This window comes from Akebia trifoliata, chromosome 4, assembly GCF_017979445.1.
Source record: "Akebia trifoliata isolate Shusen 1 chromosome 4, ASM1797944v1, whole genome shotgun sequence".
NCBI classification, from domain to species: domain Eukaryota; kingdom Viridiplantae; phylum Streptophyta; class Magnoliopsida; order Ranunculales; family Lardizabalaceae; genus Akebia; species Akebia trifoliata.
Genome location: NC_141378.1, coordinates 4,054,581 through 4,079,875, shown reverse-complemented (window position 1 = coordinate 4,079,875; position 25,295 = coordinate 4,054,581). Strand labels below are relative to the sequence as shown.

The 25,295-nt window shown below is 36.5% G+C and overlaps 4 protein-coding genes across 6 annotated transcripts; 1 reads left to right on the top strand and 3 right to left on the bottom strand.

The window, feature by feature from the left end:
* Positions 1–393: 393 nt before the first annotated feature.
* Positions 394–7,002, bottom strand: LOC147403092 (uncharacterized). 3 transcript variants are annotated; one of them, XM_086438545.1, is made up of 6 exons: positions 6,491–7,002; positions 5,743–5,943; positions 5,532–5,593; positions 2,976–4,739; positions 1,516–1,678; positions 394–1,407 (listed from the first exon to the last, which is right to left on the bottom strand). In XM_086438545.1, exons 2-6 carry the CDS (start codon positions 5,861–5,863, stop codon positions 764–766), a joined length of 2,754 nt encoding a protein of 917 aa, XP_086294671.1. In that variant the 5' UTR covers positions 5,864–5,943; positions 6,491–7,002; the 3' UTR covers positions 394–763. The 3 variants fall into 3 exon arrangements, with proteins under 3 accessions (XP_086294671.1, XP_086294670.1, XP_086294672.1); XM_086438544.1 differs by lacking the exon at positions 6,491–7,002 and adding an exon at positions 6,094–6,183; XM_086438546.1 differs by lacking the exon at positions 6,491–7,002 and adding an exon at positions 6,094–6,183 and having other exon boundaries at positions 397–1,407; positions 1,516–1,669.
* Positions 7,003–8,149: 1,147 nt separating this feature from the next.
* Positions 8,150–8,701, top strand: LOC147403091 (uncharacterized). The gene has a single exon (XM_086437545.1). The coding sequence runs from the start codon at positions 8,150–8,152 to the stop codon at positions 8,699–8,701; it is 552 nt and encodes a 183-aa protein (XP_086293671.1).
* Positions 8,702–9,412: 711 nt separating this feature from the next.
* Positions 9,413–18,073, bottom strand: RECQI1 (RECQ helicase l1). Its single transcript, XM_086438543.1, has 10 exons — positions 17,722–18,073; positions 15,480–15,880; positions 15,104–15,364; positions 12,780–12,943; positions 12,435–12,531; positions 12,263–12,306; positions 11,709–11,823; positions 11,272–11,625; positions 10,926–11,150; positions 9,413–9,862 (listed from the first exon to the last, which is right to left on the bottom strand). The coding sequence occupies exons 1-10, from the start codon at positions 17,831–17,833 to the stop codon at positions 9,752–9,754; spliced, it is 1,884 nt and encodes a 627-aa protein (XP_086294669.1). The 5' UTR covers positions 17,834–18,073; the 3' UTR covers positions 9,413–9,751.
* A 2,263-nt stretch (positions 18,074–20,336) lies between these two features.
* On the bottom strand, positions 20,337–20,669 carry LOC147403089 (uncharacterized). The gene has a single exon (XM_086437544.1). It carries the CDS (start codon positions 20,667–20,669, stop codon positions 20,337–20,339), a length of 333 nt encoding a protein of 110 aa, XP_086293670.1.
* Between the last annotated feature and the right edge of the window lie 4,626 nt (positions 20,670–25,295).

The window sequence follows — 25,295 nt, the reverse complement described above, 5'->3', positions numbered from 1 at the left end:
ATGGGACAGACCAGAACTCAGTTGATAGATTCAAAAATGGGATCAGCTGAGTTTTAGAACCATGTTGATCTGATTTTCCTTTTGCATTGCTATGATTCATTGGATCTCTACACTCCAGCTCATCCATCTAAATGGTGGGTCATGTCATATATCTGATTAGGACTTTTCTAGCCTCATCGAGGCTCTCTATCAACATAACCGTTGGCTTTGGACGAAAATCACAGATTTTCTCAAGAGTAGCTAAAATTTTCTTGAGATTAATACACTTTTTCCTAAGGATACAATTTTGTTGGGAATCTCTACCTTCCCTTAACGGTCATGTGGATGGAGAGCCTCAGCCCATTGGTGAGGCTAGCATTTTCCATCTGATTGAGATCATCAAGTTGAAAGGTGTAGGGGTATTGAAGTAGGGAGAGCAGATTTGATCATTCGTACCAAGAGAGAGAGAGATTCAAGTGGTGAAACTTTCATTCAACACCAAATTTTCAAGTTTGAACTTTTGACAACAAATCGACAATGATGCATTCAAAATTCCCGTGCATCAATGAAAGAAACATACTCGGAAACCTTTCTAGTCGGATAAAAATCTAACTCGAAAACAAAGAACAACCTAGTAGTTTCAAATCAAACCAGATCATACAGTCTGGCAAGGAGCTGGCGGGGTCTGGCATTACAACATCCATTAAATCAGAAAAGCTCGAAATAAAGGAATCAATGTGCTTTAAAGAATCACAAATTAAAAGGACCAACACAATAATTAACTTTAAGTTGAAGGGGGACAATCTCTACCTCGAACCGACAAGATATCAGCAACCACTTCATCAACCAAAGAGTTCAATATGCTCCTCTCAATCTCTACTTCCAATTCAATTTCTTCAATTTTAAAGTCTAACCATCTCCCATTATGGGTACTCATGTCTTTGTCTAAAAGCTCATCCACCATCCAATCTACCATACTTCCCCACCCTGAAATCTCCTTATAAACTTCTTCTGCTAGCCATCCCCCCTTCCTTCGCACCATCGTCACCACTTTTGCCCATGATCCGCAACCCCCACCAACATACCGTCTACATCTCAGATCCAAGCATTCTGTTACACAATCAAACAACACCTTCCGTCTTAGCCTAGAGTCCTTGTCCTCAACATCACTTCTCGACCAAGTCTTTTCCAACTGATCAAAGAGAAGAGGGTTTATGATCCCAGGAGTCCTACCCAATGCGAAATCCTTTAACATCAACTCGGCATTGCATAGTATTTCCCTCACATACTGTAGTTTCTTATTGTCTGAACGTGTGTGATATGCCATGCTGGATCTTTTTACTTCTCTACCGACAGTTTCGGTAAATGTAGAAGAGGCTGAATCTGATATCTCCATCTCAGCTTGAATGGATGAACACTGCATGATGCCTAAAAACAAAGAGTGGATGTTGTTGGGTTAGATCAGAAACATAGCAAATGAATGCAAATAGGAAACCGCCAAGCTACAAACAAAAAATGGAAAAGTTGTTTTTTTACCTTTGAAACTGTTATTGTCACCACTATCAGAAGAGTTATAACTTTCAATCGAGAAAGATGGTTCAAGAATCGACACTGGACTGGGATGCTGATGGTCGAGTTCCTTTCTTGCTTTGAGGTTGTTGCTGGTAAACCAGTCCATCTCTTCTACTCCCTGCAAATGCTACAGTGTATGACATCCTCAAATAGGATTTTGCTTAATTGTGACGATACACAACTTTTCAACAAAAAAGACTAGTAATGTTCCATCTACGTAGACTGAAACCTTTTTTTTTTTGTAAAATGGACAAATTTTAAACAGTGGTTTCACACTTTTCAGGTCAGTTCTCCCAACCAATGTCACCTTTCTTTGGTTCTTTTAGACTTTTTGACTTTACCTTGGTGAATTGCTTTGGGAAACATTGGTATCCTCCTAAAAGAACACTTTTCGAGTCCATCCAATTGGATGGTCCATAATATGTGTGGTTTAAGCATCAAGGACCATTGTCTCAACCTAGGAAGGATGATAACACTCCACTTTCATTTTGAGAAAGGGGAATAGAATGAGATCATGTTAACTTCTTCAACAATAATGTCCTTGCACATCTTTATTTGTACAACACAAACAACAAAGCCTTATCCCAAAGACTTCGGTCGGCTAAACAAATCTCGTCCTTCATTCTACTTTGTCCATGTCTTTTGTTATTGAAGATGAACTCATATCTACTTTCACTATCTCCATCCACATTCTTTTGTTTACCTCCAATTTTACTATCTTTCCTCTTTTGCCTCCATTTTCAATAGTACCCTTTCTAATATTATTATCTTTCCTCTTGTACCCTTTTAAAACCCATCGAGGATGCCCCTTGCCCTTTTACCCAATTTCTTAATAATACCTCTTCAACTTTATTATTTTTCCTCTTTTACCCCTTTAACCCCAATTTTTTTTTAAATAATACTGCTCTAACTTTGTTTGTTTTCTGATTTTACCCCCTAAACCCCAAAGAGGATGCCCGTGGGAGAACTCTAGTGTTTTAATATTTCTGGTCAAATTCTCTTTTTTGCTAAATTTGTCTTATACATTTAATTATGTTGTCAGCATTCATTTAAAATGACTTTTTCACAAGGCTTGGACCTCACACTTTAGATCATTGAAGTGCCTGGCCTACGCTTCATGTTTATAAAGATTGAGAGCATAAACCCGTAAAGTCATGGTCTCGAGGCATTGTCTAGGGCAGGAGAAACACAGTGATCACAACTGAGACAATCCAAGAAAATGCCTAAACAATGAATGTTTCAGTATCTGTTTTTCTTCTGGTCTTGGTCAAGACATTCCGAGATTGTACAAAACCATAAATAAACCTTGGTTGTTAGTTTCTAATCACAAAACAAATATCAATACTGGAAAACTAACTACATTTGGTAAGGAAAAAAAACATGCAACATTTGTAGATCGGAAGTATAAAATAAACAGCACATACCTGCCCCTTATGGATCATTTTGAGCATGTGTTCACGACTTGAAGAGCAGTCAGAATTGTATAACCAACTTGATTTATCCGTGTGCAGCCCAATCTTGTCATGTTCCGTTGACACACAGCTTTCTGCATTAAGAGCAGACGCCAAATCTTGCAGAATAGATTTAGAAGTAACAACACTCTCTAATTTGACTGAATTTTGGTTGGAAGGCGGCTCAACTCCACGTGTTAATTCCCTCAGTTTTTGCTCCAAAAGAATACTCAAAGCATCTCCTTTGATCACATTCAATCCCACAGAAGATAATTTTGAATTTCTTGTGTCAGCGGGAATTTTTTCACTGTGAGAATCTAGGGAAAAGTTGTTATTTTTCTCCACAATTTGACTTGAGGACTGAGATCCAGGCATGGATTTTACCATAGGGGATGTAAATGTAAAAGAAACAACATCCATGCCTTTGCTTCTGTTATCTTCCACCTGCTTCAGGTGCCCATCCATTGGTACATTAGGTTGGATAGGCTTCTCCTTTTTATCGACCAAAATGGTCCCAACAAAGCCACATTTCTCTAAGTGATGATCCCCCTCTATAGATCTTTTTTTTCGAGGGAGATTCCTTGTTCTTGTTGATTCCTTTTCAATATCAGTTTTCTCTAACCCAGTCTTTCTTGACCCAACTTTATTTAATGTTTTACCACGGCCAAGAGAAGCATCAGTGGATGTAGCTTTTCTGCTTTTCAGGACAGGAACCGAAGGCTTTGAAGGTAATTTGTCTCTATTCATCGGGCAATTCTGTTTCTGGTTATTCTGCCTTAACACGCCAGAAGAATTGTGTGTAGAAGATTTCTTCCGTATGTTCTTTTGGGTACTTGGTTGGCTCTTGAATGGCGGCTGGTTTGATTTAACCTCGTGGGGTTCCTTTCGATCCATCAAAATCCTACTAGAGCTCAAGCCCTCTCTTTTTTGGAGATTGACCTTTGCTTGGATTGCAAGTGAGATAGATTTTCCCTTACTCTTCAAACCAACGGAATTACTTTCTTCTGAATCTGAAGAAGCCCTGAACTGGGGTGTATCTTCTGATCCATTCCAGCTCTTGTTCAAAGATTGTCCTTTAAGATGCTTAACAGCATTGGACTCAACCAGCCTTCGAGATGGTTCATGAAGCCTTGATGGTTGCTGTTTAGATTCCACTTTATCCTTTAAGTCTTGAACCCTCAAGGGAACAGAGGAAGAAGAACCAAGTGATGGCATTTTGCCTCTTGTACTTATCTGAGGTCCTGACTTGATAATCTTTGCAGCTTCTTCCATTATGTGCGCTGCATTTTTTGTTGAGATAAAACCTGGGTTCTTGATTGGAGACAAAAGCTTATGGTGAGTAATTGGGATGAACTTAGCTGATTTTGGAGGCAAAATTTCACTTTGGAATTTCTCAATCGGTCTACTCTGCATCTTCTGTGGCCTTGATTCCACGAGATTTCGAGACAAGCCCTCCAATGTAGTTGGCTGGTAACTAGAACGCACGCCTTCATGTTCATTTCGAAATTCAAGGTCTGTTCTACAGCCATGAGAATCACAGAAAGATTGGGTGTTGAAAAATGGAGTAGAATAGGGCTCAGCAACATTGGAAGTCGGCAATGAGTCCAATCCCATAAGCCTTGCCACTACTCCAGGAGCCCTAGTTCCATTTCCTTCTTCATCAGTCATAGAAGAAGCACAACTATAATCACTGTTCCCTTTAATACTCGATGACCCTCCATTGTCATCCTCATCAATCTGAAAATGAAATAAATAAGAAAAACACTTCCCTTCATAAGATTTTAACTCTTACCAAGGGTCCTTGAGCTCAAATGGATTACCAAATTGGCAATCCAACGCCACAGCCCTCTAGATTTCATGGAAAAACTCAGATCCAAAATATATATATATGGGTTGCGTTCGGTTGCCAAAGTCCTAGCCAAAGTGTTTTGTCCTATATGGGCAAAAATTTTGGAATGGGCTGATTTTTTGTGAGGATGATCTCTATGGTGAGGAGATCATCCTCACAAAAAACCAGCAAATTCTGAAACTTCTAACGCCAGTTTATAAGTTGAAGAATCGTGGACCATCCATTTTTACTATTAGTTTATTAATCACTTTGATGGGGTTAGAAGTTTTGAATGGGCTGTTGAGGATGATCTCCCACCATAGAGATCATCCCCACAAAAAATCAGCCCATTCTGAAAGTTTTAACCCATATAAGAAAAAACTTTGGCTAAGAATTTGGCTGTTGAACTTGACCCATATATATATAAAATTCAAAAAATAAATTGTTTTGGGGGTTGATCCAAATTTAAAATTAAAATTCAACGGTGAAAAATAATTTTTTTTCAAAGTTCATAGAATTTTGTCCTCTACAACCCTGTGACATCGGATCACATTTTTGGATGCCACAAGGTGAGCTCAACGACCTATAGTAAGAGTTGAAATCTTACTAAGTTAGTAAGGCTAGTTGAACTCAATAAATAACCCATATTTAATCACCAAATCAGATCAAGAACTAGAAAAAACACAATAGTTAACAAATACCATCAGACGAAGCCGTGTCATTGGCAAATTTGTACAGCTTCTCTTTCCTTGTTTCGATCCCTCTGTTGAAAAATGCCACAAGTCCAATTCATCAGAAATTTGAAGAAACTCAAAGCCCAAAAAAATAAAAAATTTCTAAAATGGAAAAAAAGAAGTAACATATGTAAGTTATGATATATTCATAAACTCCAAAGTGGGTAGATATATGTACCTGGTAGATCAGATTTGGTGGAAAACAGCTTCTTCCTTGACTTTCCATTCCAATCAAACAACTGAAGGAACCCACCAACATAACCTCCACTACCCTTTGAACCTTGTTTTTCTATGCCCATTTATCTTTAACAGAAATCAAGACTATTCAGCAATCGAGTGGAGAAATATCATAACTTTGGCTCCAGAATCCTAAATCCATCTGCATTTTAATGGGGGAATAGATGAAAACCCTCTTAATAACCTCTAATTTTATTTTATTTTTCTGTTAAAACCAACAACAATTATACAAACACATACTTAATGAAATCAAAACCGATACAATCTAAGAATAAAAATGATTTCAACCTACCCAAATTCAATGAACAAGAGATAAAAGCAATAGCTTTCAATCATATTCAAACACCCCAAATTCTTCAGGATCATCACTTTCAAAAACCCAGCAAAAGAAGGCCAAGACAACGGCTTAAATTTTTAAACTAATGAAGATAAATATAAGTCTCCATCTCTTATCACAGTCTATTAATTTCACACTCCAATTCTCCAAAACCATAACTTCCAGAAAACAAATAACATCACAGGCAACCCATCATAGAGATCGAAAATAACAACATTTCTCAACTCCATACCACAAAAAAAGGGCTAAACGAGAATTAATGCACCTCCGATCACTTCATCCCAGCACACAAATGTTCTAGAAAACCCTAATTTTCAGGATGAACTGACAGAGATATAAAACGAAAACTTACCGAAATGGGTAGGAAGATCTGCAATGTCTAGCTGGATTCTTCAACAATCCCCTTCAAATGTAGCGAAACTTGAACAAATTAGGGTTAGGATTTTGAAGAAATATAAAAGAAAAAAAAGGGCATATATAGATCGAAGTTTGCAGAGATCTAAGAAGTAAGACAAAAATGAAGTGGTGAGAGAGAGAGAGATGCTTAGTTCGAGCATTAAATGCAGAGATAGGAAGAGAGGACGAATGGATCAGACGATTAATCAAATTAAAATAATATATTTTTTTTAGAAAAATATTATTGCAAATGAAAGGCTTATAACGTCTATTTGGGGAGGGAGAGAATTCAAATTCGAAACGAGAGAGGGCGACAATAGTAGCCAGTAGTGATAAAAGTTTGACGGGTCGAGTCGGTTAAGTTCAACCCGAACCTAAGAGCCTGATCCAAAGTGTGCACATTTTACAGTTAGGGATGTTAATTGGGCCGGACTTCAGCAGCTCAACATGAAATTTTCAAATTTGAACTCAACACAAAGCCTGGACATTATGGGAGCTTATGGACGGGCTATGATTCATCAAATCATCATCTGAAATATACGATGATTTTCATTCACCACCATTGTTTTTAAAATTACTTGGTTTGAAAACTCATGAATTATATCCTCATTTATGTGCCACTCATCTCTCTTTTACCATCTCCTTCAATGTCATTTTTAATCTTCTCTTACCCCCATTTAAAGTACTATTGTATTGATACTCTTTTTACATATCTAAATCATCTCAATTAACTTTTATTTTTCTTTAGCTCTCAAATTACTCATTCATTTTGAACATTGGCTTTTTTTTTTTTTTTGACAGTCCAATTTTATAAAGCATGGTTGGTCTTCTGTTAATGCTTATGTATAGGTACATCTAAAAATAGTGTTAATTAGCCCAAAAAGTATTTCGCAAAACATTATACATCAAACTTTTTTCTAGAGTTGTGATGAACGCATTTAGTTTTGGTATGCGATTGATGTGGTAAGAGAACAGGATCATAGATCTTTTTCATTGGGATACACAAGAAAAAGATGTGCAGTTCTGTGCCCTTGCCATGTCAGCCGTGTACCAAAACTGCATGCATTCAGCATTATTCTTTTTGGTATTTAGAAATACAACAAAAATATATCTCTACACCCTATTAGGATGAGTATCTTGAGTCAATCTGAACGCTAAATGCTTAAAAAAATAATTTACTATTTTCTGACAAAAAATAAATAAATTCATTCTCATTTTCTCTATGGTCCTAATAGCAGTGACGTGGAAGAGAAACGAAGATGCCAACCTCTCCTTTTTATTTCTGCCTGAAGACCGAAGGACGATTCTTGCGCTTAGCAATTCACGGACAAAACTTGTGCGTCCAACTGTAAAGGGTAGTTTGGTCATTTTTCGAAACTGAAGCGTCAACGTCAGAATATTCTGTCAAAAGCCAATGGCCTTTTAGGTAATTTTAAGAACCTCTCCCTCTCTCTCTCTCTCTATATATATATATATATATAGATATATATATATATGTATATATGGTGTTTGTACGTTATTCCTCTGTATCCCTTTCTTCTGTCTCGCCCGGCTTAAAGGGCAGGGAGAGACCCAACACATAAAACAAAAAGAAATTAAGTAAAAGAGACTCTTAATGGAGAAAGAAAACAACCACCACCAAACCAAGAAACCTTCCAAGAATGTCCAGCTCCGTTCTTCGAAGAAGAACGGACCACTAAACATGATCAAGGCAGCACTTTACATGCTACGCAATCGATCAAACAAAAAATCCAATTCGGTTCCTGTCGATGTAGCTTCCAAGGGCCTATGGAAGACACTTGTGAGCTCAATGCGCCCATTGCATCAAATTGAACACCACCAATCACCGCCACACCCTAACACAACCATAACCACAACCACCCAAACTGTTGATTCATTTGTTGATGTACTCCCCCCACCCATATCACCCATGGGATCGGTCTCACCTTCTTCTAGCTCTACTTACAGCATTAGTCAATTTGCTTCAGCTCAGAACCTACAAGAGCTTGATTCTAGTGAAGGGTGCCACGATGGAGATAATAATGGGGATAAGATGATTGACACGAGGGCCGAGGAGTTTATTGCCCATTTCTATGAACAGATGAGGCTTCAGCGATTGGAATCATTCAATTATTATAACGAGATGGTTGAGAGGGGATTACGTTAAGGGCAGTTACACCAATGTTGGACGTTAGTATGGCACGATCGTTTCATGGAGCTTTTATCATCTTTATTCATCTTATATTATTTTTTTTTCTAATAAAATGGATAAGTTTAATTGGATGGAAGAGAAGTCAAGAAAAAGGTTTGGGGGGAAAGGATTTTGGTTTGGTGCAATTGCAAAAACAAATTTACTTCATTTATTTAATTTATTTATTTTTTTACTCGATATTTGTAGGGTTGTTTAATTTAAGGAAATGTAGCAGAAGGAAATATTAATAAAAGAGGATCAATGGGTGCTTCAATTTGCAGAGTAGTGTATAATTTGAAATCCATGCTGTATTTTATCCCCTTTTCATTTATTTATTTATTTTTCCATTACTTTATTTAATAATTATTATGGTCTTGGTTGCGGAAGGCTTCTGTTCTTCGTGATTAAGAAAAGTGGGTTGATTGAACCCTCTCAACTTTTCTTGTTTTTTGTTTTTTTGTTTCTTGTATACAGCTTTCCGAGTGTTTTTGTATCAAACACTTGAGAAATGGTGGTGATGACTTTTTCTTGTACTTTTAGCCAAGATGATTCATTATTGAATAAAGATTAATAACACGCACCTTATTAATTACTATATGGTGAAAGAGTTCCTTAGGAAGAAAATTTTCTTGAATTAACTTTAGTTTTTTTTTTTTTAAATTGATCTTCTTTGGATTTTCTTGTATAATGTTGTAAGATAATTATATTTCCTGAAGAATAATATAATAGGCAGTTCTCAAAGGACAAGATTCTAGAAATATTAGAACATAAATTAACCTGAATGTCAAGGATTCTAATCGAATTACCGATCTATTTGCTGATGCTCGGTATATCCAAACTCGTAACAAGAGAGCGGAAGCAAAAAATCCAAGATTTGCAGCCTAGACTGTAACCTGAAAAGAACTAGAGTCCTCAAAAACCCAATAAGTCTATGGAGAAGCACTGTTTTCGATATACAAATCTCTATAGACAATCACCATTAATGTGTTCACATTGGTCAAAATCTGAATATAAATACATGAATGCTCATTTGGAAGTTTTAAGGCAATTATCGCAGGGATTGGGACCATACTTACAACCATTTCTTTCGAAGCACTCCCCAAAATGTTCAAGAAGAGTTTGCCTCCGACATTCAGTCTGAAAAAATCGTGGAAAGTTAATGACAAATGATAATGCCATTTCAGTAACGAAAAATGCATTCCTAGTGTCACTGTAAGGACGACCGATAGGAGCATAGATACCAGAAAAAACCAAATTAATGTAGGGTATGTATGAATGTAGAGAAAATGTTTTCTCGTGATAACCAATTTTCAAGGAAAATAATCCTGAGAAAATGGATTTCCTCAGAAAAAGTTTACTACATCTAGAAAAATGTCAAAAAGAGAGTTGGTTTTTAATGCAGGGGAGTTAAGGGTGATTGTCAGATAGTAACATTAAAATTTCCTGCCCTGAAGAGAATTATTTTCCTAGAAGTTGATTCAGATAACATTAAATATTTTCCCACCAAGATGAATAAATAATTTTCCCACAAACAATGTGGAATCATACACCAGCAAATCACATTTTCCATAGCAAACCATTTTCCAGCTGATTTTACCACAATCAATCACATGGACCTGTAGTAATTATCGCGAGAGGCTATGTTTGGAAAAACATTTAGATTCAGAAAAATGTTAAAAACACACCCACAGCACGTACACACATGCAAGCACATTGAACGGAATGGTGAAACTCAAAAGAGTTCAACTAGCCTTACTATAGTAAGATTTCAACTCTTACTAAGGGTCATTGAGCTCACCTTGTGGCATACAAAAACATGATCCGATGCCACAGGGTTGTAGAGGATAATTCTATGAACTTTGAAAAAAAATTCAAAAAAATGTTATTATTCACAGTTGAATTTTAATTTTAAATTTCTGTGGAAGTTCGGTGGCCGTCCATTTCCAAAACCTTGGAGCTTGCCCAAAAAAAATGGATCTAAGTTTTTCATGAAATCTAGAGGGCTGTGGTGTTAGATTGCCAATGTGGTAATCCATTTGAGCTCAAGGACCCTTAGTAAGAGTTAAAATCTTACTAGGATAGTAAGGAAAGTGTTTTTCGAACTCAAAATAGATGAATGGCTTTGGTCTGTCAATGGTATCCTGCTCACAAAAATAAATAAGAACATTTGGTGATGTACAATAGAAGGGAAAGAAATTACCTTTAGTTCACAATACTGTTGCATTTTCCGTGCTTGAACCATACTCAACTTAAAGCTTTCACTTTTACATCCATGTCCATTACGTAACATACACACAACCCGACTGAAATCTTTCTTCTGGTACAAAGCAATGCATTCTGCCGGAAGATTATCTCTTCCTGCCCTCCCTGATTCTTGGTAATAGCTTTCAATTGACTTGGACAGCGTGTTGTGGACAACAAATCGCTGAAAAAATTATCATCATTGATAATGTCAGAAATACAATTTATAGGATTATAATATAATTCGGTGAAGGAAAAGCACTTGAATCAAACAATTTCAGATATAATTCAGATTTCAGACTCACAACATCAGGTTTGTCTATCCCCATTCCAAAAGCGATTGTTGCACATACAACATGTACCTCTCCCGTGTGCCATTTCTTTTGAACGGCAACTCTTTGGCGAGCAGCTAAACCCGCATGATAATATACCGTCTTTATCTTACATTTTTCATTCATATAAGCAGATACATCCACACATTCACTTTTTGAAAGACAGTAAACGATTCCACACATATTATGGAAACGATCTTTTAGCAGTTGACCGAGTTGCTTCAATGGATCCTTTGTTTTTCCCATCACTTCATACTTCAGGTTTGGTCTATCAAAGCTTGTTTCAAGAACAAGAGAGTGGGGAATCCTTAAAGCATTTAAAATATCCTACATAAAATTCATCAAATTTAGGAAAGATAACTTGCCATGAAAATTGATAGAAACAAACTTGTGTTTAAAAATATTACAACCTTCCGTACTGACAGGGTTGCAGTCGCAGTTAATGCCATTATTGGAACATTCTGAAAATTCTGCTTAAGGCATCCTAATGCTCTGTAATCTGGACGGAAATCATGTCCCCATTGGCTGGGAAGCACAAAAGAGGGGGTGAGGTTACATTATATAGCGGATTCTATAAACTTTAACAAAAGCATAAATTTAAGATAATGTAATTGGCCCGAAATTCGTCGTTATCAATGAGTATTGACTTCAGTACAACTGGTACAGTTGTAACGAACATAGGGTCCATCGACTCGTCAATTTGGACCATTTAATTGGTAAGCCATCTCTAGGATTGGGCATAGGCATGCATGTAACGTTGGACCAACTGTAGGATCTCACTCTGCTGATCTTGAATGAAACTTGTATGACAAAGAATGTGGGCAGTGGCCAGACAATTTGATCTCTATGTTGATGAATCAGTGATCGTTTAGATATTTTGAATATGTAAGTCCCAAATGCGTTAGGGAATAATAAGCTAAAATAGAACAAAGTCCATAACAACATATACCAAAGAAAGGCATACCTTACACAGTGTGCTTCATCGACGACAAATCCTGCTAGTTGTCCCTGTTATGTAGTAATAATTAGCCTTCTCTTCTACACGTCATTTCCAATGGACAACCACAAAGTCCATAACTTTCTAATCGTAAACATGGGGGTCATCCATGCTATGGTTATGACTTTGAAGAACTCACCTTCTGGTTCAAGGATCTTAAGATCTCGAGAAATGACATGTTTCCAGCAATCCTTTCAGGGGTGACATACAGGAGCTTGCATGATGGCTTATCTTTCCTAGAAGCAGGAAAGATAAATAAATAGAAAAGAAAATAATTTGAAATTAAAGATCAGTTAAACAGTGATCAAGTTCCAAAAGAACTTAACGATACGATAAATAACTGCTTCTGGTGACAGGAAACATGTTTCATAGAGATGCACAAGAATTTTTCAAACATGTAGTTATCCAAATACAGTTTCTTTTCAAATAAAAAATGGGGGGGGGGGGGGGGGGGGTTTGTGGAGAATAAAAATATAAATCTTGCCTCAGCTCTTGTAGGACTGCTGCTGCTTGAGAAGTAGTTTGTTGAGAATTCAAAAATGTTGCCGGTATTCCAAACTTGATATTTAGAGTGATGATCTGATCTTGAATGAGGGAAAGTAGGGGGCATACCACAACCGTAACACCAGGATGCAGAGTTGCTGGGAGCTGAACATAACAAATAAAATTAAGAAAATAATTTCAGTAATATAAACAATATGAAGAGCGTTACAAGATGAAACTGCTCATACATGCTAGTCTTAGTGCTGACCACTAAGGTCCAAGCTTAGTAAAAATTTGTAACAGCAGTTCTATCATGAATGACTTTCATAACTTTTCAGGAAAAATGTGAGTTTAGTAAAGTAAAAAATATATATATTTAGAGGGTGACGACCCTTTCAAACTCTTCTATTTTATTAGTAAGGTGGTCAAGGAGAAAGATACTACAGTGATAGAGGTGAGGATCACCATACTAGAAGAAAGAGGGGGAGGGGGGGGGGGAGTAACATTTAGACTGCAATCATGGACTCCCATCTAAATATAAAATCATCAACCAAAACCTCTTGAACTCCTTCAAAATTGGCGGCAATGAAAACAAAAGAGCTTTGGTCTCAAGAATGGTTGTCTTCAGAGGCTCCTTGTTATCAAATACTCATGTTCCTTTCCTTCAATAAGGAACAGCACACATCAAATGGAATTAACTTCCAAAACTCCCTCCTCTTTTGGCAACTGCTTCTATATAGCAACAGAGAATTTACAGAATTTGGGAGGGTCTGCCGATTCCTCAGTAGATTTATACATGATGCAATGGTTGAAAACTAGAATCTTGTCTAGCATTGCAGTTCAAGTAGAGAAAACTACCTTTCAGGGAATAGGAGACTTCCAGATAAGCTTGGATGGAATGGGACCATGTTATTTCTAGTAATTCCCTCAGACAAGGATTTGACAGAAAAACTTACCATTCAAGGTCCACCTTCACACTTTCTTGTCCTCCTCCAATGGGGTAATGATCTTTCTACTGATCTTGATTAAAAGGTTGGCCATAGCTTCAATCTCCCAATCATTAAGTATCTCAATCTAATGCCAAGATCCCAAACCAGTCCTGTATCATGCGCTTCTGAACTCTTCGTTGCTAGGGTTTAGAAAATCTAGAGGAGCACGATAACCGTCGCTAGGGTTTGTGCAACATAGTGTTCTTAGATGCTAAGACGTTTCATTAGCCAAGCCTTGAGGAGTAAGCCTCAATGTGTAAGGCATAAGCATCACAAGCATGCATGTTTTAAATAGATAGATACTTAAATTACCAATAAATAAATTGAACTATTAAAAACTCAGAGAAAAATCTCAAAAAGAAGAAAAAGATTGAGTTACTAACTAGGGCTTATAGAGATTAGGGCCAAAAGAAAAAGGAAATATGTATAATTAAAGACTTTTGTAAGTCAAATGTTATAATAGGGAAACCTTATAATTATAAGGACTATTATGTAATGATAATTCAAGAACAAAGAGGAAAAAAATACAACACATCCCCATAGACATATGCCTTACTTAGAAGATGCCAAGAAAGTGTGCACCATACCTAAGGTGTAAGCTTTTGCAATGCCTCATTGAGTAAGGCACATGCCTTTGAGGGAAAAGTGATTCTCCTTCAACCTCAAAGCATTTTCAGGAGCTTTTACCTGAGACAAGCCTCAAAGCATACAGCTCCCACACTTTTGAAGACATTGGTACAGCATAGGTAAATTGATAGAAACTATAACACACACCCCACCCCCTTTCTAGTTGAATATGCCATAAGGTCAAATAAAAAACTTTTCACAAAAAGCCTTGACCTAAGAGGATGAAAGGCTTTTAGTAAACATATCAACAAGTTGATCAATAATGGGTGTAAAGTGAGTGACAAGAACACCCATGCAACGAGCTCACCAACAAAATAATAACAATTTCCACGGGCTTTCTTCTAATGGTAAAAAATCAGGCTGACCACAAGATAGCAACCACTGATATTTTCACAAAAAATATTTGGAGTGAACGAGTGAAAATACCAAGGTTGCATCAGATGAACTCATCCCAATGAAGATCATTGACACTCTCCAACTGAGCAAGAGAGTGTAGAAGGTATTTCTCTTGAGCAAGAGAGTGTAGGACATCTCTTGGAAAACTGAAACATGTGATTCAGGTGCAAGAAATTACAGTTGCCAGTTGTATAGTGACAATTATCAGGGAAATCAACCCAATTAACAGTAGAAAATAAGCTACAAGAGATAAGTCCGAGCTAGATCAAAAAGTAAAGACAAGCATAAATAGTACCCTTTAAGTATTGGTTACCTGGTAGCATAGACTTTTCCCCCCTCCTGTGGGCATAAGAATAAAGCAATCTCTGTTCTCCATAGCCGCTTTACAAGCATCGTGTTGCAGCGGTCGGAGTGTTTTATTACCAAATATTACGACATTTGCCAATTCAATATCATCTAAAGCCTGTAAATCTTCGTATCCAAGAGTTTCATCTTCATGTTTTGATGTTCTAAAGCATGTCCTCTTGTTGGACACTGATGAAACTGAATCTTGCATGACGCTGCTCTTGCACCCCTTGAACAAAATCCAAGGAACTTTAGTACCTTGATGGATTGAACTTGTGGAAGAGCCAAAGAGGAAATTAATAATTAGATGTATAACCTATACTTTTAGTAGAAGAATCGCTTACAGTGGATTTCGAAAATTGTTTAACCGAACTCTGTGCGGATGCACGGCCGATCTTTCTATCAAGACAATTGGAAGGACTAGATCCAGAGTCCTTTTTGCTTGGGATTCTGAAATCTGAGTCTTCACCATCACTAGAAGAATCCAATTTCATCAAATCTTCCTGATCCCAAGGTCCGTGAGAATCTTCGCTAACATTGATATAGCTTCCCAGATTATCTTCATTTTCTGGTATATAATCATTCGGACTTTCTTTGTCAAACATGCTACTTAAAGCTCCACAAGCTTCTGATTCCATGGCTTGCAAATCATCCCAATCCTCAGTGTCCTGCATGAACTCAGCCAGTGCTGCAAGATAATCATCGCCACAATGTTCCACAGTAATAAAATCTCTTCCATCTTCTCCTGCACAAGAACAGAAAAAGAAAAAGATTACCAGTAAAGCACGTAATCGTATAAGCAATCTCCAATTAACTTTTATACTGAATTATAAGATCAAGATATCATTATAAGATCTCATTTTTGGTACCTTTTGAAACCTCAAAACATAATAACACGGTATTACTTGTGATCTATGTAACTAAGAAGCAGGGACAATCAGTTAAACATCCTATTCAGATTTCATCATTGTACTTTTTCATGATAGTTAACTTCCAAGATCTAATGTTTGATAGTAAGGTCTCATCATCGATATTAATTATTGATATTGCAGTTGAAATGTCCAAGTTGGGGATCACTAATATGCACTATGATAACAAATTCTATTGACTCTGCCATAACATACATATTCATGTATTGTCGTCAAGAAAGAACATCATACTGTCAGAAACAGTAGGTTTGTGAACCTAGTCAGGCACTAATCCCCACGCATTCTTTTTGAAAATAACAAGGAGCTTTTCGGGTATTGGCTCAGTTGGTATTCTCCTTTCAGAGCTTCCAAGGGTATTTTATGGAAACTTCTTCCTTTCACCATCTGTTGGGGGCTTTGGAAGGAGAGGAATAGATGCACTTTTGAGTTTGGAGAGGGAGGGGGGGGAGAGAGATTCAGTTAGAGGATCTCATTTTATCTATCTTGGGTATGTTGTATTTTTGGGGGAAGGCTTTTAAGGAATTCAAGGGGACTTTCTTAGAGGATTCTGTTGTAAGGTGGGAGGCAGACTAAGGATTTTTTTTCTTCTTTTTGTTAAGTTTCTTGTACTCTTAGGGATCACCTTGACCCCACTTTTTCTCATCAATAAAATGTGAACTTATAAAAAAAAAACAGTTGTCACATACTCAAAATCTGATGTGTCTCCTCTTCTTAGAATTGACAGACTAACTTCATCAGGTGGAGTAGACAAGAAAAGGGTTAGAGAGTTGATCATTCCAATGGGTATCGAACCCAACACCATCCTAAAAAATAACACTAATGTTCGCCCACGAACAGCATCCAATTTTTGGTACATGATTACTGATTACACACGTCAAGGATACCTCAAGCATTCTCGGGAGAATGGGAATTCCTATCTTCACCACTGCTTCATCATAGACGTGAGACACATGCAAGAATTTTTACATGTCATGAACTTTACATTCTTTTTTTCATAACTTTACATTCTTTTTTTTTTCTTTTTTTTTAACAACATTACCTCTCATAGGTAGAATTTATGACATTGTGGCTCTTTGGTCCCCAAACTGTTCTCACTATATATATATATATGTTATTAACACTAAGGAAAAAACCCAGATTTCATCAAATGAGTTCTTACACAACAAGGACGAGAATTGATCCACATGATATTTTCATGTGTACCAAATCTGCTAGAATTTTTGTATCTGATCTTTGAAACATTCACAAACACTATAGCAGAGATTCAAAATGGAGATCTACTAACATTTCGCAAGAACAGATGATTCAACCAATTCAATATTTTCGGACCAAGCAAACACTCATTCTGAAATTTAATTAGTCAAAATGAGAACACTCGAATCCCAAATAACCTTTTAACAAATTCAGTTCAAATTTACAACCTAAACAAGCATCTATTTCACCATAAAGACTTCTTTCGATCCTACCATATAATAATCCAAATTCAAATTTACAGACTTACAATATTTTCAATAATTCCATAAACATGTGGAGGATTCTTCTGTTTATACATAGTAGTTCAACAAAATTTTCGAGATTTTTTCCCGCCATTTTGTGGCGCGAGGAAGATCAACAAATAAGAAAAAAACAAGGATGAATTAGGGTTCTACATTATTACCGTAGAGATGAATTAGACGATCTAAACACTTCTTTGAGGATTCTTCATCGAATCCAAAATCGAGTGCTAAGCTAAGGAGGCGAGCTTTCTCTGCTTCGTGATCGTGATCCATCCGATAATCAATTTCCCGCTCAAACGAAAACAAACCACCTTTCTCACAAAAAGAGCGCGAGATTCCGATGTACTTCCATTATAAACGGATCAAACATGCAGTGTGTTTGGATGCAATGATGCACTATTCCCATCAAAGATAGTGCATCCAGTCACGAAGCTTCTTTAATGATACACTATTCAGCAAAAAGATACTGTATCCTATTATATTTCGTTCATCTATGCATGATAAAGGATAGGATGCAGTACATGTGATGTCTGTGTTAGTCCTAAAAATATATTGTGTTTTCAAGGTGTCCATGGAGAAAACAACTAAACAAGGATTATTTCTTCCTTTTTTTTTTTTTTTTATATATGTATATATTTATTTTAATTTTAAGTAAAAAAGCGAAAATTATCAAAAAGAATGTTAAATATTTTAATATTTAGAAGAAGAACCCTTTTTTAAAAATAAAAAAAATTATCAAAAACAAATTAAGCCACTGTGTAGTCTAGCGCTTTAGTAACTAGTTGGACTGTCCAACATTTTAATACGTTAAAATGGATACCCTTTAACCAAAACCATGGTGTCATGCCATTGGCTCATCAGCTTAGCACTTAAATTTCGAAGTAACAAATCTTTGTTCTTGTTCTAAGTACTACAACAACAATCATAACTAAGTTTAAAATTTGTATATAATAGAAATGATGATAATTATTTGTTTGTTACGTCTTAAATTAGAATTAAAGTTTCCTTTATTTATTAATAATACTTTTTTTAAGTGAAATGCTTTCCTTACAAGCATAGTAAGATTTTGTGTCTTACTAAGGGTTGTTTTGCTTAAATGGATTATCACAGAAATCCAACACCACATCCCTCTATGTTTCATAAAAAAACTAAGACAAAAAAAAAAAAAAAAAAAATTCTTTTGAACTAAATCCAAAGGTTTGGAAATGGCAGTTATATAACTTTCACATAACTCTTGAAATTTTTTTCAAAATTCATAAAATCTCATTCTCTACAACCCCAAAACATGGGATCATGTTTTTGGATGCCAAGAAGTGAGTTCAAGGACAATTAAGATGAAATCCTTACAAACATAGTAAGGTTAGGGAACTCTTTTTTTTACTATATATTTTCACATCTATTATATATGGGTTGGGATCCATAGACTTGTGAAGGCAAATTCATATGTTCACACACAAATCTCAATCATATATATGTGAGAATCAACGGTTGAGATTTTTCTTATAGGTCTGTAATATATTCTCCGGATGCATCTTTTTTCCAACTGTTGGATCACATATACACAATCGAGATTGTGTGTGAACATATGAGTTCGCTTTTCTTGGAACCCGCAGCCCATTATATATATATGGAAGGTTTAAATAAAAATATTCCAAACGAATTTTAACTCACGTACCCACCCCATTATATATATATATATGGAAGATTTAAATAAAAATATTCCAAACGAATTTTAAATCAAATATACACGTACCCACTTAATCAAATTACAGACATGTCCTCTCTCTCTCTCTCTCTATCTCTCTCTCTCTCTCTATCTCATTCTTCTTCTCCACCATTACCGCCACTGCTGTCACCGCTCTTGCCCTTCGACCCCCACCTATCTACATGGCACGTTTTTGTTGGATTTGGAAACACCAAGGACTCTTAATCAAAATGCACAAGCGGCCTGATATATTTTAACTCCAATAAAAATATGCCACATAAACACCTAACATTGTTATAGGAACGGGACACTATTGTAGATCATGACTCTTTTGAAAAAATTGGGGCAATATGTGTCATTCTTTTCAAAATTCTAAAACAACATAGAATATGATTTTTTAAAGTAACAATGGCATCGGATGAGAAGGAAAAAAATTACATGAAGGCGTCAACATCTTCTCCTTTCCATCTGCAACCAAAATGACAAAGTGCATAACGAATCACCAGACAAGATTTTTATAAAAAGGAGACGCTTTGCTAACCACCCTTAGAATTGACGGATTACTTCAACCAATCATATTTATCTTGTCAACCATCAATTAATCCTAGCCGTCAGAATATTGGCCTTCTATGAAATGGCCCACAGCACAAATTTACATTGATCAAACAACCCAATCAAATATTATTTTTTGCTCTCTAGTCTAGCCCATAAAATGGTGTTGCTTTCTATCCTTGCTGCATCAATGTCTGAGCACCACAAGAAGAATCCAATCAGCACTGTTGAAGTTCTAAAAGCCAAAAAAAACAACAAAAAATATATTCCAATTGCGGTGAAAATTCTCTCTAAAAAGTACAGAAAAAAAAAAAACCCAATTCGTTGATGACAGACAAAACCGAGCACCAAAACATTTTACAAATCCACCAATATCACTCTTCTGTAACTGACACAAAGGGTATTTTGGTCATCCAATTAAATCCGAAAAAAAAGAAACAAAAAACCCTTGTCGAAATCGAGGGCATTTCCGTCAAATCACACAATATATCTATTTCTCTACGTTTTCTCTCGTTCTTTTTAGAAGCTCTGGACGATCTCAGAACATCTGCTTTTGATCCAACGAAACCCTTTTCTGAAAGATGTTTTAACCTTCCCTTCAACCGCGTAAGCTTTATATTTAACAACTCTTTGTCGTCTCTTCATCTCGGGATCGTTGAAGCTCCACGACTTCTTCGATGAAGACGAGCTCTTCTTACTAACCCTAGAAACACGTGGAGTTGGAATCGGGGATGGTTCGGGTGATTGAGAACGAGTTATGTAGATCTGGTTATTACCGAAAGTATGACCTTTCACGATCTCGAGCTTCCGGTCTCCTCCGTAAGACTGGTAGCTTGACTGGAGCTCAGCCATCTCGATCGATCTTGCAAACAATCAAGAGAGCGAGCGAGCGAGAGAGAGAAAGGTTGTTTTTAATGAAATGGTGGAAATGCGATTAGGGTTTTTATTTTGAGAGAGAGAGAGAAGAAACTTGTTTGGCTGTAATAGTGTATTATTTGTGTGGGTGCTCTAGAGAGAATTATGGACGACCGCCATCTTCTCACAACGTGTTTTTGGGAATTTTTTTTTCTTCTTATTTTACGGAGGTTTAAAAATTCTATAATGCCCTCGCCTTACTGCAAACAGGATGTTATTTAGCCGTCTCAACGGGAAACGCGCCGAATTTCATGATGGTCATCAATAAAATATGACTTTTTTGAGGAAAATGAATTTCGTGGGAAAGTGTTTTTATAATTTTGTTATGGGTTTTGTAAAAGTGCAATAAATACACTTGGAAATTGGAATCTGAGTGTATTTTGGTAAAAAATAATTTTTTTAAGGGTATTTTTTATACACAATTCAATTTTCAAAGTGTATTTATTGCGCTGTCCTTACTGTATTTTGGTAAAAATACGCCTGATAGGTTTTCTTTCGACAGTAAAATAGTTTTACATGGAAAATCTCCAATTACATTGAGAACCATATTTTTCAAAGCTTCATCTACTCGCCTATTTTCTATGCTAAAAAAAAAAGAAATATGGTTTGAAAATTTTACATTTGGCAGCCATCGTCGAAGAGTGAATTAATGTTACAAAAAATTAATACTAAGCCCTATATTGATCCCTATCATAGTTTAAAATCTTGTCTGAGATCAAGATGGCGTATACCAAATCTTGCAAGATAAATGAAATGACTTGGATGAGATTTTGAAAATATCATTTGATTCAGTAAAATTCAGTCGAATCTGTAGGCACCTCAATTTGAACGGGCCACTTCTCGAAAGGACCCAAAAATATCGATTTTCCAAATAAATGGGCCAACAGGCCTTAAGAGCCCAAGTCATTGAAAAGTGACATTTTTATCAAACCGAGGCTCCTAAGACCTCTCAATGGTTTAGGAGGCCCACCAAAAGGACTCGGCCTACCTTACGCTTTCCCAATATTCACCGCTCCGCTTCCAAAATAAAAAACGTCAAATTTTAGATAAAGTTCACCAACGGGCCTAAAAAGTCCGATTTGCCAACACGTGACATCTCGATCAAATTAATGATTTCAAAATTTTCAAAAAAATAAAAAACTTAAAAAACGAGACTTGGGGACGCTTACCACCTCCTATACCTTCCACCGTTCCATCTCCGAATCCAAAAAAATCTAAACCCACCTAAGGCCCAGAAATCCTTAATGCTTCAAAAGCCATTTTTCTCACCCCTTACCTAAACTCAATCCCACATCACTTAAAAATCTAATACCAATCTATACCCTCAAAATCCAGTCCAAAATAACCCCTAATCAATTCCTAAAATCCAAAACCATTTCATAACCCAAGCCCAAAAACACTCCAAAACCCCTAAGCCCAAATCCATATCCAACCCACAACCCTAACCCATCAACCACTACCCACATCAACCAATCACTCTTTTATCATCAAAAGATGACACATGTCATCACCCCAGCGCACCTCCCTCAGCCAACCACCGACCCCATTAATTCTCTTTAAACCTTATCGACCCACACATCAACCCATCACCTGTTCTCTCAAATCAAACATCATCAACCCACACCCCTAACCCATACCTCCCCTAATCTACCCTCATCATTCCCTACAAAACCTACATCTACAACCGAAACCTACACCATCATCTCAAGTCAACACACAACCTCTCCCATCAACCTATCTCAACCCTTCATTTCCACCCACTTTGACACATGGCATCATCTCCCTCATCCTCTCAAAATATCATCAACCACCTCTTTAAATCCTCCATTCTCTTAAATCAAATACTATTAATCACAACCACCATCTTAAACTCACATCACCAAACACTCCACCCAAATGGGTTGGGTAGAATCCAAACCATTTGGGTCCAAACACCCATTTAACCCTCCTTACCTAAATACCCTCCAATCTCCTCTAAATACACTCATTCTCTCTCAAACTCATAATCATGCTATCCTTTTTCTTCACTTCAACCCATTATATCCCTAAAATAATTCCTCAACATCTATAAATACCCTCCTCCTCTTCCCAAAAATGGCCCTCAACTTTCACCACAAAAATTATCCCCCCAACTCTCACTACTAACCACTATTACCACTTCTCTCTCACTAATCATCCCCAAGTCTCACACAAAAAAAAAAAACCACATACTACACTCATCTCTCTCATCATCTTTTCTCTATTCCTTCAACCATACAAAAGTCATATTTGCTTAAAATACTAAGGACTCAAGAAGACTCAAAGAAGAAGAAGAAAATAAGAAAGAAGATACAAGGTGGGTTCAAGGCAATCCCCCCTTCTCTCTTCTACACCCTCTCCTCCTCCCTCTTCTATCACCCCTCTCCCCTTCATTTTATTTTTTAGGATGAATGGACCACAAGGCTAAAGGTCTATAAGGGTCATTTCCATCAATGGAATGACCATATGATCAAGCCGAAAATGAACTCCTATCTAGGGTACAAATGCACAACACGTGGCACATCGTTTTTCGTATTTTTTTTAATAAAAAATGATCGAGTTGAGTTGAGGTTACCACTATCTAGTGGGGAGAAAAGGGTGCCTAACACCTTCCCTTTTCTCCAACCGAGCCGTTTACCCGAATCTCAAGGGTTGATTCATCTTTATCCATCGAGAGTCACCAAATACCAAGAATGTCACATGTTCTAAAAAAAATGCACATCGGGTGACCATTCACACCCACTTACAAAAATGAATGGTGGCGACTCCAAACCATTGTAGATGTGATCATCGTAATGGCGAAATCACGTGTCTACAGAATCAATTAAGATTTTGTATAGTTAATTTTTTAGAATTTAAATATTTATTATATGAATAAAACACGATTTAACAACTAAATATTTTCTAATCTACCTTAACTTATAAATTATTTTCATAAAAAATATATTTGAATAGATTACTCTAACCCAACCCCAAGAGGTTGGCCTAGTGGCAAGTCGAGCCTGGATAAGCTCGCAAATCAATGAATTCCTTGGCCACCCTCTAGGTCTGACTGAGCCTCAACTCAACTAGTTTCATGTAGAACTGTTCAATAAGGGGGGCGGGGGGGGGTGATCGTGGGATTAATTTCACCCTGAAGGATGTAGATACTAGGGGTGAAACTTGGACTGGTTCAAACCGAGAACTGAACAAAATTGATGGTTTTAGGGTGGTTTGGTTCAATTAGGTACAAATTGTAGTTTGGTTCCGAGTTACGAAAATGGATAACCAATTAATTTGATTCGATTCTCAGATCAAATTTGTATAGAACTGAACCCCTATACGATAAATATATTTATATGTAAATAATAATTATTATGAATTATTTTAGGAGTTAGGACATAGATTAATATTTTTTGTGGATAAACTAATGATTTTTTATGGATAGATTAGTGATATTTGAATGAAGTTTCATATTTAGTATATGTTTATTTTTTCATTAAAAAATATTACTTACAATTTATAGATTATTGACAATCCGTAGTATTGAACCGAACCAAATTGACTTTAGTTCGGTTTGGCTTGGTTCCAATGGAATTTGCTTTGGTTCTAGTTCTTACTTAGTGGAACCGACCTATATCAGTTGGGTTCCAATTTGACCTCAAACTCAGCCAAACCAAACCAAGTAGATACCCACGATAACTAAAAATAGTCATCCAAGACAATTCAATCTTATACACGGACAAGACGAGATGTCAAACCAAGTTTTGCAACCATGCTAGAATCAATTTTCATTATTTCAAAAAAAAAAAAAATTGGAATGATTGTTATGGTTATAGACGTCTCCATATATGATGGCACAAGCTTATTGATGTCGGATGTTTTTTGTGTTCAACACTGCTGCACCTTATAAGTACCTAATTTTTTTAAAATAAGTATTGTATCTTCGCTGCATCCAAATTTACACGAATAAATAAGTTATGCAATTATTGGTCTCAAATTTTAACATTAAAAACTCCATAAATATATATATTTGAAAATTATAAAAAAAAGGAAATATTATATGAGATATGAAGTCGGATTGGACTATCAAAGCCGAAACAAAATCCTAAAATTAAGGGGAAAATTAGCCTAGCCTGGCCCACCCTAATGACAATATGGGACAGCTCTAAAAAAATCAATCACAGTCCATTGTGGGCCCGTTCCGTTGACAGCCCTCCCGATAGCATCATGGGAATGTTGGATAAGGTGTACATCTTAGGGACTGGCACGTGGCACCATAAGACCACGGTTGGTGATGTCGTGGGAGCATTTCACATGGCATCAACGTGGTTCACTAGTGCCAATTTGAGGGTTTATGCATCATCTCTTTGCTATTATAACGAGAGAAGGCCAGTGTTTGCTGACACCATAATTTCGAAGACCTTAAATGTCAAATGTCCCCACTTTTGCATTTTACCTTAATATTATCAAGGTCATCTTCGTTAAAAAAAATTAAAATTACAATCCCACAACCCCTATCACAAAACCAATCAGTATCAAGGTCGACGTCTACGTGTACATGTT

What these genes read in the sequence shown, in the direction of transcription:
- LOC147403092 (XM_086438545.1), bottom strand. Translation starts at nt 5,863, where the DNA reads ATGGGCATAGAAAAACAAGGTTCAAAGGGTAGTGGAGGTTATGTTGGT. An exon ending in TGACACGGCTTCGTCTGATG is followed by an intron (nt 4,740 to 5,531) that starts GTATTTGTTAAC and finishes TTTCATTTTCAG; the next exon opens with ATTGATGAGGATGACAATGG. An exon ending in TGACAATAACAGTTTCAAAG is followed by an intron (nt 1,408 to 1,515) that starts GTAAAAAAACAA and finishes CTTTGTTTTTAG; the next exon opens with GCATCATGCAGTGTTCATCC.
- RECQI1 (XM_086438543.1), bottom strand. Translation starts at nt 17,833, where the DNA reads ATGGATCACGATCACGAAGCAGAGAAAGCTCGCCTCCTTAGCTTAGCA. An exon ending in GCAGTCCTACAAGAGCTGAG is followed by an intron (nt 12,532 to 12,779) that starts GCAAGATTTATA and finishes TCCTGCTTCTAG; the next exon opens with GAAAGATAAGCCATCATGCA. An exon ending in GATGAAGCACACTGTGTAAG is followed by an intron (nt 11,824 to 12,262) that starts GTATGCCTTTCT and finishes TGTGCTTCCCAG; the next exon opens with CCAATGGGGACATGATTTCC.
- LOC147403089 (XM_086437544.1), bottom strand. Translation starts at nt 20,669, where the DNA reads ATGGCTGAGCTCCAGTCAAGCTACCAGTCTTACGGAGGAGACCGGAAG.
- LOC147403091 (XM_086437545.1), top strand. Translation starts at nt 8,150, where the DNA reads ATGGAGAAAGAAAACAACCACCACCAAACCAAGAAACCTTCCAAGAAT.